Source organism: Xenopus tropicalis, chromosome 9 (assembly GCF_000004195.4).
Source record: "Xenopus tropicalis strain Nigerian chromosome 9, UCB_Xtro_10.0, whole genome shotgun sequence".
In the NCBI taxonomy this organism is placed as follows: Eukaryota; Metazoa; Chordata; class Amphibia; order Anura; family Pipidae; genus Xenopus; species Xenopus tropicalis.
This window is the reverse complement of record NC_030685.2, coordinates 36,138,803-36,151,810: the sequence shown is the minus strand read 5'-3', so window position 1 is coordinate 36,151,810 and position 13,008 is coordinate 36,138,803. Positions and strand designations below refer to the sequence as shown.

General features: G+C 38.0%; 1 protein-coding gene across 1 annotated transcript; it reads right to left on the bottom strand.

Moving 5' to 3' along the window:
• Positions 1-233: 233 nt before the first annotated feature.
• Positions 234-12,507, bottom strand: LOC116407767 (phospholipase A2-like). The gene is made up of 4 exons (XM_031893754.1): positions 12,265-12,507; positions 5,567-5,732; positions 2,252-2,358; positions 234-985 (listed from the first exon to the last, which is right to left on the bottom strand). The coding sequence occupies exons 1-4, from the start codon at positions 12,428-12,430 to the stop codon at positions 813-815; spliced, it is 612 nt and encodes a 203-aa protein (XP_031749614.1). The 5' UTR covers positions 12,431-12,507; the 3' UTR covers positions 234-812.
• Between the last annotated feature and the right edge of the window lie 501 nt (positions 12,508-13,008).

The following is a 13,008-nucleotide window of genomic DNA, read 5'->3' as shown; positions in this document are numbered from 1 at the left end:
AATGTGCCCCTAAATGTCAATAAATAAGTGCTAGGTCAGCAGGAAACATGGATTTAGATTGATCTCTTGGAGTGTATACAAGCTTAGTTTACACAATGCATAGCACTATTGTAAATATTAACATACCATTTCTAAAATTACAAATGAAAAGAAAGTACACAAATATACAAATATAATTATTATACATTTTATAAATACAACAATGATCAAGTTTAATTCAAATTTATACCATGTTGAGTTCATATGACTTTCAAGGCCAGAAAAAAATGAATTTTAGTAAATGTGCCCCTATGTAAACCTGTTTTCAAAGGTTTATCATTTACATTATGCAAAATCTATTTTTAATTTTATTACAGTATAAACTGCTTTCTGCTATAGATACTGTGTATTTACATGGAGGAGTTTTTGTTATTATCAGAATTTATGCAAATTTGATTGCTCAAGATTGCAGAGTTGTGTATTTTTAGCCCCTTACTAAACAGATTTACAGACTCTCTTGAGCTATGAAATCAGAATTATTTGCCAGGGAGCTTTCTTAGCCATGATATTAATGTTATTTACTGGGTTTATGAAGTTTGAAATCACTGCTTAACATGTGCTTTAGTGCACAGTACTGAGGCCACAGGTTCAGGTGTTGTTGCATGTGTGAACCAGCCCTTATTTAAGATGAAGCAGACTACTACTACTATTAGGCCTATGGCACAAGAGGAATTTTGACTACTGTTGTTCTCAAACAGTAAACAGCACTGGCCAAAATGCCCTAGCTGCCTATCACTGCTTTCCACTGAAATCTGAATTCATTCTATAGATATTCACTCTCTTTCCGAAAACCAGTTTTTACTTGATCGGCATGATGGTGTTCGTTTCTTACACAGTAAATTAGGATACAAGATGTGCTTGGAGTTGAATCTGGTTTTACTTAAGCATTCAGCAAATTTACTGTCACATTTGCACACAATTTTTTGGCACCAATCCTTCATGTCACCTGAAAGACAAAATAATGTTTTACACTTCTAGATTAGGTTATATATGCATTTATGTATTCTTTCTATTATTATTAGTATTCTATAGCAATTGCTAGCTATGTAGTGCCTAATAGAAATTATCACATTCACGCACACAACAGCCAATTAGCCTTCCTCTGTGATTTTGGCGTGTGTGAGAAGAACATGGAAGTACCTACAAAGGCTTATTGTTGAGGCCCTCTCGAGTTCACATTTCAGTCTGCTTGACAAATCACCGAGCAGTCAGGAACCACCATCAATGGCTAGTTGTATAACACAAAATTAATTAAAAATCACTCCATTTAGTGATTCCTGTGTGAAAAAAGTTCTTATCCCTACTCACATTGTGAGAGCAATAGCTAAACCTTTCCGGCATCATTATTAACAAGATGCTAAACAGTTAAAGGTGAGACATACTTCAGGTATTTAGAAGGCTATATTGTTTACAGAAGTGATAAAAATATCCCAGTATATTTTGAAAGCTTACATTGTCCTGAAAAAGACAGTGTATAGTTTCCCTAAGTAAACTAAAAGGCCCCCCTAAGAAATGCTCCTAACATGAAAGAGCTGAAATGTTTAAAAAAAACTGTTTGGTTTTATGTGTAGCTTGCGTGAAATTCTTCTGGCAGTGAAGGTTTTATTTGTAGCTATACTGAAAGCTTTATTTCTAGACTAGGCAAGGCACAAGCGTTTACTTAATAGTAACAGAAGGGTAGAGCTAAAAACCAGCAAAACAAGGGGGATATTAGAATAAAGACAAAGTTTGGGAATGCAGAAAGCCGAATAGAAAAATAATTTAGTATATACAGTATAGAGATATATGTACTATTGTAAATGTGCCTGAAATGCATGTTTACCAAGTATAAAGCACAGATAACTTGTGTAACTAGAGTAACCATCTTCCAGGAGACACCGGCTGTTCCTGGAATTAATTCATTGTAATTACTGCAACTGACTTCCTTCCCAAAGCCTTCAAATTGGCAGTTGTAGGTCTGACCAGCGGAAGCTAATTCTAAACACAGTTCAGTAGAATCTCAGTCTTTAATTTAATTGTACTAGAAGGTCAGCTTGGTTAAAAAAAACTGTAGTCTCATATGTGGCATTGAGAAATCTAGAGAACAGCAATGTTTACTACAAGGAAGCTATGACTTTTTGAAACTGCACTGGAGTCACTCTGTATTGCACTGTTGTTATATATTTTGTTTGGATTCTTTGCCAGCTCTTAGTGGTCCATGTATTATACCTACCACATTTTACAGTGTTGTCTTTACAAGTCCAGCTGTATTGTCCCAATTTGGTTTTGCACCCATATTTTTCGGCAAATTCATAACAACAGTCGTGACTGTGGCAGCACCTTCAAAGGGGGAAAAATGTTTTATCTTGTTATAGAACAAAATTTCCACAGTACTGTACAAACTCCAGAATTATTAGCAGTATCGCAAACTGGTGAAAATGGAGAGGTGCCTGCTTTCATTGGTTGTACAGACCTGCAGCAGTATTTACAAGCATTCCTGGTTTTGCTTAATGACATTGCCTTGATATGAACAAATGGGCACACACTAGTATTCAAATATATTGCTGGTAAATAGTCTTTTGTGCTTGGCATATCTATTTGTTTTTCACTTAAATACCTGTATTCACCTTTGAAGATATTGTTTATTTCATCATACTTGATATAAAAGGGGTGATTCACCAAAGCCCTAAACGCAATGGCTAGAGCACTAAAGGTGACCATACACACCAGGTATTTTCAATGCCTAGCCTGATAGCTCCTCTGCTTCTGTAGTTCTGCAGCTCCATGGAGGATTTAAACTTGCTTTAAAGGAGAAGGAAAAGCTAGTAAAGAGTTAATCTCAAGCTGCAGGCATACCTTCAGTTGTCTCAATAGTGCCCTTAAGTCTCCCCATATTTCATCTGTTCAGAAAATCAGAAGCCAAACAGGAAGAAAAAACACTGAGCTGTGTAAAGAAAGTTCCCATAATGCCTCACTCCTGCACAGACACCCAGACCAAGTGAACATGCTCAGTTAGTAAGACTATGAGGAAGCTTCCTGCTGATTGGCTCAGATCCACATTCCTAATGGGTTCTTAGCATTCTTGAGGGAGGGGGGAGCAGCAGAGAGGAGAAAGCTGAAAGCTGTCTGTGGCAGAGGAAAACAGACACAACTAATCTTTTTACAGAGCAGTCAGTGCAGAGTTTACATAGACCTTTCTGATAAAGCTTACTCTCCAGGGTTTGTGTGCCAGGTGTATACGTATGAGGTGGTAATAATGAAGCCTAAATGACAAATGTATAACAGCAGTGATGAGTGAGGCAAGTGGTCTCATAGGTCATGATTATGGGGCACATTCATCAAAATACGACTGGTCTGAATACAAAAGATTTGTATTTTTTTTACAACTTTTGCGTATTTTCTGTGACTTTTTCGTTAATTTGTGCGACTTTTACGTACTTTGCGACAAAAAACGCATCAAAAACATGTTGTCACGCCAAGTACGAAAGTTTCAGATTCATTCAAGCTTCAGTATTGTGACTTGGGCCAAGTTAGAGCTGCAGAGTGCCATTGATTCCTATGGGAGGCTTCCAAAATCATGCACAGAAGGATCAAAGTCAGAAAGGTTTTCCTGCATTTCGCGATTGTTCAGATACGAAAAAAATCGTATTTTTCGGCCATTATACGATAAAATACTTTTTTTTGTATTTTCAAATACAAATTTTTCGTACTTTAAAAAGCACAATATAAAAAAAACGTATTTGACACAATGTTTTTGTATCATGCTTTTTAAAGGTATGAAAATCGTACTTTGATAAATGCGCCCCTAAGTGTACTGACGTGGGATCCAGGAAGACAAGGAATTTATGACATGTAGTAAATGAAACTTCTATTTTCAGTGCATTATTTTTCCATAATAATTTGCTGTTGGTTGTTCTTAATCAAATGTCAGCCATTTAAAAGAAAAATTCTAGGCAGTAAAATCATTTGTGTAAACAAATTAGATATAGCACCAAAGAGACTGAGAGATCCAATTTACTAATTTCAGATTCATATCTTATCAACAGAGATAAAAATTTGACTAACATTTTGCCCCCCCCACCCCCCCCGAAGTGGATCAGGCTTTCCTTTTCCTTCTGGCTAATGTCCCATGGAGAGATCAGTTGCCCACGATAGATCTCTGCTACAGCAAGCGGCTATTCTCTTGATACGACTTTGAAAAACTGAAAGAATGCACAGGCCTTTCCACCAGTGATTCCACCACCACCCTCTATAGCCGGTGGAAAGATTAGTCAACTGCTGTAGCAGAGATCTATCACGGGCGACTAATCTCTCCATGGGACATTAGACTTAAAGTGATTGGTGGGAACATTTCATGTTTACTTATCCTGACTAATCATGTTTGCATATAGTAACATAAATACCAAAAAGACAGGGGGCATGCACAAGATGCACCCAAGATGCCACCTCCTCTATTGGAATAAAGCATATGAAAATAATTAAGGCAAAAAAGAACAAGTGAAACAAGGACATGATTATTTAATTAAAATAGATGTAATAATTATTTATTGAAAGTAGATGTAATAATTAATGAAAATAATATCCCAGGAAGTTGTGTGAAACTATTCTTTATCTATTTATGCTCTGAACCTTGACTGGGTGCCTAACTCGGGAATAGTTTTGCTGACCTTTCCAACTAAATGGATCTTTCAGACTGTGGCGATGCATCCCACCTGAGAACACTAAATGCTTCCATCCAGACCACACTACCCACAAATAAATTACACCAGCAGCAATTTTTAGTGGGTAAGGGTCAGCCACAGCTTTATTAAGCATAGTAAATAACCATCCTTGTTATTAAGTACTTAATTTTGTAAGACACTATTCAACTCCATGCTAGCAAGGACCACAACCTTGCTATAGCTGGAACATCTGAAATAACAAAAAACAAACAGAGGTTAACTAAAAGAATTTTGTAGAACTGCAGGAAAATAAAGTACAAGAGAGAACAAGAAGGGCAAGGAGGTGGGACACAAAGGCCAAGTAGCCATTCGCTGAGTCAGAGAAAGAGGAAGAAAGAGAGGTCAGAGAAAGGGAAGGCAGCCCTTGGCCCACCCTACCCATGATATCATTATTCCCTGTTTCCACCTCTGCCCGTCACCATTTACATGCTTGTGACAATATTACCCCACCCCATTCAGTGACATCACAGATGGCTGGTTAGGGCACGGGTACATAAATAGTGATGGCTTAGTGGGTCAGTTAGTGCTCAGAGCAGGTGGGTCAGGGCTGGTTCAGTGCGGGCCAACTTCTTGTCAACCCACATATCACTAGCTGAAATAATAAAAACTAAGAAATGTCATGGCGTACAGTCAGATTTGCTACAGCTTAGAGTTTGAAATCACTTTGGATACACCTGCATCAGGGACTGGGGCTGTGTTTAGATTGTTTCTACCTATGTATTTGTTTTATGCCATTAACCTTTTACCAGTTGAATACATAACTAGCCACATGAATGGAAAGCTCAGTCATTATTAACTATAATCCCATACTGTTTTAAGCTACATACCAATCGGTGTTATCTTTTGGCACTCCTTGTCCTCCCAGTCCACAGTGGCACCCATATCCAATGTAATGCACAGCAGATCGACCAGTTCCACATTGAATGGTCCCAGCTAACTGAATTAGCCCTCGCCGCTGCAATATGTGACGTTTGTTCAACTCTCCATTCAAGGCTGTGATATAAAATATGACAGCATTAATTTATCTCCATGCAAATAATGGTATTAAATATATAACTTATATATATATATATATATATATATAAAACACATTGTGTAATTAACTTAATTATCATCAGTACATTTCTTAAACAAGTTCTGTGTACCACAGAACATATCTGGGCACATAGCACAGCATATGCTCTGATATAGACAAACCGCACAGAGAAAGTGTACTACAAGTAGTAATATATATTTATGCATTTTTCAATACAAAAACTGTGTGCAATGCAGGTTGTGCAATGCAGAAATTGTAGAGTTGCCCAGGGAAATACTTTATGCATATGTAATTAATTTTATCAGGCTTTTCATTTACTTTATTAGGTTTTAAGGTGTGTTACAATCATCATCCTGGTCTCAGTTTAGATAATTTGGGCTTTTGAAAATTGCTCCACAGTTTTCATTTACAGAAAGGTGCATACAATGATTTAGTGTTTTTATACCAAACAAAAGCTGAATGTATGAACCCGCTCAGGTGTGACTTACACAGCAAACTGAAAACGAACTGTCTTACTGAAGCATCTGAGGGCTAATTCTATATAAATACTTCTTCATTTTATATGCACAAGAAATCTGAATGATAGGCCTGAAAAAATCTGGTAAATGTAGTGATTTCCACTGCTTCTACATGAACGTATAGAAAAGCAGTTATAATAACCTGGGGCCAAACAAGCCTTTCAAGTCAGAAAAGTTAACAGCCACAACTTTTACTGAAAATGTTAATCCATAACTAAAGAAAATATGGCAACTGCAGTTTCTGTCACAGGAATGAATACACCCACTTAGGAGTCTCCTGGAGCACCGAGAAGCACTCACTCCCAGCCCTGCTGCTTAGCTCCCCATACAGTACAATATTTTCCAAGCTGGCAATTGCCTGAAATATCATGAAATTAGAAAAAGTTGTGGCAACAGTAGATTCACAATCAACAACCCCATAAGAAAAACGGGAGTGAGGGAGAGCAATTTGTTTGCTAACTACTGCTAATAGCAAATGGCAACATAGTAACCAACTATAAATAATAAAGCAAAGGATACAAGAGCATACCTCCCAACATTTGAAAAATGAAAAGAGGGACAAAAATGTTTTTTTTTTACCACGCCCACTTTGTGTGGCCACGCCCCAATTGCCACCCCCCATTTTTAAAAAAAAATACTCCTTTTATATAGTTGAAATGGCGGGATCAGACGCAAATGTGCTATACCCTCATACTGTACTACCTAAGGAAAACCATATAGCAACTCCTACATATAAAATACAAATATAGAGAGAAGGCAGTGAGTTATAAGTGAGTTCTAACTATCTACCAGTTTTGCCCCCCCATACACAGTAGCCCCCAATACACAGGTGCCCCCCCATACACAGTAGCCCCCCCATACACAGTAGCCCCCCCACAGTGTCCCCCATACACAGTAGCCCCCCCACACAGTGTCCCCCATACACATTAGCCCCCCCATACACAGTAGCCCCCCCCACACAGTGTCCCCCATACACATTAGCCCCCCCATACACAGGTGCCCCCCCATACAGAGTAGCCCCCCATACACAGTAGCCCCCCCATACAGAGTAGCCCCCCCATACACAGTAGCCCCCCCACACAGTGTCCCCCATACACATTAGCCCCCATACACAGGTGACCCCCCATACACAGGTGCCCCCCATACAGAGTAGCCCCCCCCCACAGTGTCCCCCCATACACATTAGCCCCCATACACTGGTGTCCCCCCCCATACAGAGTAGCCCCCCCACAGTGTCCCCCCATACACATTAGCCCCCATACACATTAGCCCCCCCATACACAGGTGCCCCCCCATACAGAGTAGCCCCCCCCATACAAAGGTGTCCCCCATACAGTGCCTCCATACATGCTGCCGATGCTGCAGCTTCTTCTTCAGCGTCTCCTCTCTATATGCGGCTCCTTGTTCTGTGGAGCCAGGCCCTTTTATAAGGTTGCGCCCGTGCGTGTGACGTCAATACGCACGGGCGCAACCTTATAAAAGGACCTGGCTCCACAGAACAAGGAGCCGCATATAGAGAGGAGCCACTGGGGGAACGCCTGACTGCAGCCAGCGCATCCCGCTGTCGGGATAGTTCCATGAATGTCCCGCATTACGGAAATGCGGGACATTCATGGAACTATCCGGGACAGCGGGACGCGCTGCCAAAACCGGGACTGTCCCGCGGAAAGCGGGACAGTTGGGCGATATGCAAGAGAGATTATTGAAGTTTCCTCTCTCATGGTACTTTTCACCAGAGCAGTGTTGCTAATATTTTGTAAACCAATGCTTTACAGAATTGGCAGAGTTGTAAATCTGAAGAATATATATGCTGAAGCTAAAATACAAAGGATCCCAAAGAAACTATAAAAAAGTAATGCAAACCAATATTCACATTTTGGTGTCTTAGTGGGCACTGTTGGCTCAATTATGAGAAAGTGGAAGTTCCATTAAGCCATCCAGACATTGCCCAGAAAAGGTCTTCCTCAAAAATCTCTGAGCAATCAATAAGTAAACTTAAAAGAAAAGCCACAATCATACTAAAGGAGCTACAGAGTTATGTAATTCAGAATGGAGTAAATATACACCAACGTCCAAAGCAATATGTGTGATGCAAATATAAACCTGCAAAATACCTGCAGTCTTTTTTGCATAATCAGCCATGTTAAAATGTTGTTAAAATGAGAACCTACAAGTGAATCTCCGCCCATCTTTGAAAAATACAAAAGCAAAAATGATCTTGTTTTTACGACAAGTACCATTAATAATGTCATTTAAGAACAAAAAGTTGAATGTCATGTAAAAACCAATTAAAAGCCCAGATCTTAATGCGACTGAGAATCTCTTTGAAAACTTAGGTGCTCAAACATCACCCATCTAACCTTAATGGGGAATGGTAATTATTATAAACTCCACTAGAGGATATTAAATTCATTTCACTAACTGTTTTGTTGTAAGTTACTTATCAGGTCTAAGTGGCTGATTCCACCAGGAGTTATCACTTTGCTATGCACAACAACTACAACAACATGGTTAACATGGAAAAATGTTATGTGAAAGAAGTTCTCTAATCAACCTTGAAACCTATTTGTAAATACTAATTATTAAGTGATAACTTGATATCCAGGGTCAATTCTCATAAAAATATAAATATATAAATTATACAGACTTCTTGTGGAAATAAGAAAGGGCTGACAGGACCCTGTTTTTAATGCTGTATTTAAAAACACAGTGCAATACTTATACTAGGCCCAGATACCATTACATGTTTAAAGGTGGCCATACATGGGCTGATTCTAGCTGCCGTTATCGGCCCCTTAGACTGAATCGGCAGCTTATCGGCCCATGTAGGGGCATTAACGATGGGCCTGCCCGACTGAAATCTGGCCTGAAATTGCCCAGATATCGATCGGGGAGATTAAAAATTTGGTAGGATCAGGGACCGCATCAACAAGTCAACTAGTTGGCTTGTTGATGCGAATTGTTCATTTGAATTAGCCTGAATTTGCCCGATATCGCATACCCATAAGTGGGCAAGCGGATCTTAATTTGTATGGCCACCTTAACACATCAAGGTGCTTAATTTTAGGTGTGTCGGATAGATGGCCATGTATATAACAGGATAATTCTGATTAATATGGCTACTGGCATGTGTATTTAAAAACACAAAGTAAAAATAGGAAAACAAATCTGTTTCAAAGATTCATTTTAACGATTTTCATGTCATCTGTTTCTGTTGGATGCAGGTCCAGACTGGCAATTTGTGGCTTCTGACAAATGCCAGAGAGGCTGCTGTAAAATGCCATAGATGGTCACTAATTATTGGGCCTGTGGGGGCCTGTTTGGGTCTCTGCGTACTTGAGATACCAGCCTATATTGCCTCCTAGTCCGGACCTGGTTAGATAGATCATTTCTTCAGTATAGATGAACAAATAATATATGGGCTGATTTAGGTGACCACAATATATTAAATCCTGCTTTACAAAATACAGTATAGGTACATAAAACTCAATTCCAAATTGAGTACTGTATAATGCAGGCTGCAGCAGTGAGTGATTGTGTGGTATTTCATTCTTATTTTTTTTTTTTTATTAATGAATAATGTTACTTGAAAATACTAGGGAATTAAAATAAAGGAAATAAATAAATTTAGAAGAACATGCATGAAAGATGAGAGATGGAAGCAGACAGGGGAATGGTATAAAAGCCATGATTCTACCACTTCATCCCTGGAGGAGGCAAAGCAAAGACGCAGACTTGGTTTAGAAAGACTAAACCCTCTTGAACCCCCCCCCCGTGTCCTATATTATAAAGAGTTAATAGTAAGATCATAATAAATATGGTGGAACTATAGCAGCACAGTGTGTAAAGCTCCAGAGATGTCTAAAGTTGTAAGTCAGCCTACAGTTGCATTGAGATGTAAAGTTATTCAGTAACAGTTGGACAATTATTGGCTTTATGCCTTGTGTTTGTTCACTTACCATTTTTCCAAGCTTAGCAATGAAGTGTGGGCAGGTGAGGCTTACAGGTCACCTTAATCCAGTGCTGCTGTACCCTAGCTCTATCCCAGCAACGACAGGTTTAATAAATAATAATAAAGAAAGAACAACTAAATACTAAAAACAACACACACTCATGGCCAATAGAACTTTTTCAAACCTCCATAGACAAATAAAAGAAGATTTCCCCTTTTATGAGTCCTTTCTTTAGTGAAGAGTTTGATTGTAACTATTATTGAGAAGGAAAATGTTGCAGGATATAGTTTGGAAAAGTGACCCTTTACAGCTCCTTTACAGTTTTGTTACAGACGGCTTTTATAATCTAATGATTGCAAAATATTTCCAAGAATGACACATTTTTTTTTGTGTTTTTCAAGTGCTGAAAGGATTGTTGTTATATTTTAGTAATATCATTATAGGTGATTTTTCCCAGCTTGTTCAGGAAACTCCCCACAATATACACATACCACCAGTGTTCAGTACTATATAATAATAAACACCATTGTTAAAGCTTATTGCATATAAAATGTTCTAATGACTATAAATATGTATATTTATATTAATTTTCCACAATTTTTTAGGAGAAAGCAACACATATTTAACAGTATTTCCATTCTGTTAGTAACAGGACATGCATCCCAGTATAAATCTGTGCAGCTACATAGTGTGCATGGCACTATATACAGTTCTGAACTAACAATGGCATGGAGGGAGCTTCTATATTTGGGTTCTCAGAAAGTGCATATGTCAAGCAGAACTGATTTCTGCTTGAGAAAATAGTCTATACAGTACATAATGTACTCCTTCTATATTTTACAAGTATTGTAAATTACCTGGGAATACAGCAGTATGCAGCATACAAAACTACAAGGTGACTTAATATCCTTATTAATTACAGCAGTGTTGTACATTATCCTATTTAAAATACACAAGCTAATGTTAAGAAAATACAAACACAGTTATCCAACTCTCTTTACTGTGTAAGTGCCGTGCTATTGTTTAAAAAAATCAATCCATAAGATATTACTATTGCTAATGTTGCCTTACAGATTTTGTACATATATACTTACCAGGAAAAGTCCTAAAGTGACTATTACACAAAGCATATGCTTTCCATGTTAATTTACAGAACTATATATATTTAGGTCAGTTATTAATTTTCCAAAGGAAAAGTAACAGGTGAAGGTAAATTTGCCCTGTAGCCATTTTTTGATCCATTCAATCACATTGTGTATGGTTCCCTGGTTGCAGTTTTCTGTAATTTTCCTTCCATACAGAGGATCTATGATTGTGCCTAAAACATCTGACTCATTTGCTATTATAGAGCTCAAGTTCCATAGGTGAAAGGAATTAAAAAAACAAATATCAGAAAATACAGTCCCATGATCAAATATAAAAAGCATTAAAAAAACTTGTTCTGATCATGTTAATCCATTTAATAACAATGAAAAGAAGTAAAGACATGAAAAGAGATGGTGGTGCAGTGCTGCAATTCCATTCTGTAGATATTCACTAGATTTGTAGGATAAAAAGGTTCTGCCTTTAAGTGATTCTAATTGCTATTATTTCACAGAAGGGGCCTAATATATTACATTTTATTGTACAAGTTCCAACCCTAAGTTCCCACCAATTTCTATTAGCCTGCTTAGCCATTTTGGTACTGACGGAGACTGGAAGTAAAAGTAAACCCCAAACTCTGCTTTAACTCACTTAACATTTGAGGCACAAACAAATCTGTTTTAATTTGATTAACTATTTCATTATAAAGAAGAATTAGTCACTCTCCTAGGTAAATTTAAATCATTATTACAGTTGCTATAATAAGCAGTTATAACACATTATTATTTGTACAAAGAAAATTTGATTTTACCAATGAGAGTTTACCAGTAGTGATTATTTTATTTTGTAGGTTACAGTTTTCTTTAAATAATCCAAAATCTGTTACTTCAGACCTTATTTTATTGATTAATGTTTGTAAATTGCATGTTACTTACAGCTAAACAGGAAAACCAAGGCGACTATCCTGAGTTCCATTGAGTAGTTACCACCTGGCAAAGGCTCTCTGGTTTGTTCTATCCAGATTGTACTTTCCTTATATACAATATACAAGAACTGCAGTTCCTCTTTATAGAACCATAGCACCTTTCTGCATTCAGACATCCTCTTCTCTGGATTTCAAAGCTACAGTTGGTCTGTGCCTCCTCCTGTGTGTGCCACGCAACTGCTAGCATTTCTGGAATCTAGCCCAGGATTCTAAATCTGAGTTTTAGGTGGAGCTGATGAAATTCCCTGTTGGATTTTACACAGTAGTCTTTTTGTTTGTCATTGTAAATTTTACAAAGTATATATAACATACCTCCCAACATTTGAAAAATAAAAAGAGGGACCATGCCCACTTTTGTGGCCATGCCCCAATTACCGCAACCCATTTAAAAAAACAACAACTCCTTTTATATAGTTGAAATGGCAGGATCAGACGCAAAATGTGCTATACCCTCATACTGTACTACCTAAGGAAAACAATATAGCAACTCCTACATATAAAATACAAATATAGAAAGAGGGCAGTCAGTTATAAATGAGTTATAACTATGTACCAGTTTTCCCCCCTATACACTGTGCCCCCAATGGCCCAATAGACAGTACCCCCCATACACAGTGCCCCATAGAAAGTGTCCTGAAGACAGTACCCCCATAGAAAGTGCCCCTATAGACAGTACCCCCATAGAAGGTGCCCC

Bases quoted from the DNA above. Each gene is read 5' to 3' on its own strand.
- LOC116407767 (XM_031893754.1), bottom strand. From the start codon at position 12,430: ATGTCTGAATGCAGAAAGGTGCTATGGTTCTATAAAGAGGAACTGCAG. The intron at 5,733-12,264 runs GTAAGTAACATG...TTTATATCACAG, and splicing joins CTTGGTTTTCCTGTTTAGCT to CCTTGAATGGAGAGTTGAAC. The intron at 986-2,251 runs GTAGGTATAATA...TTTGTCTTTCAG, and splicing joins AGACAACACTGTAAAATGTG to GTGACATGAAGGATTGGTGC.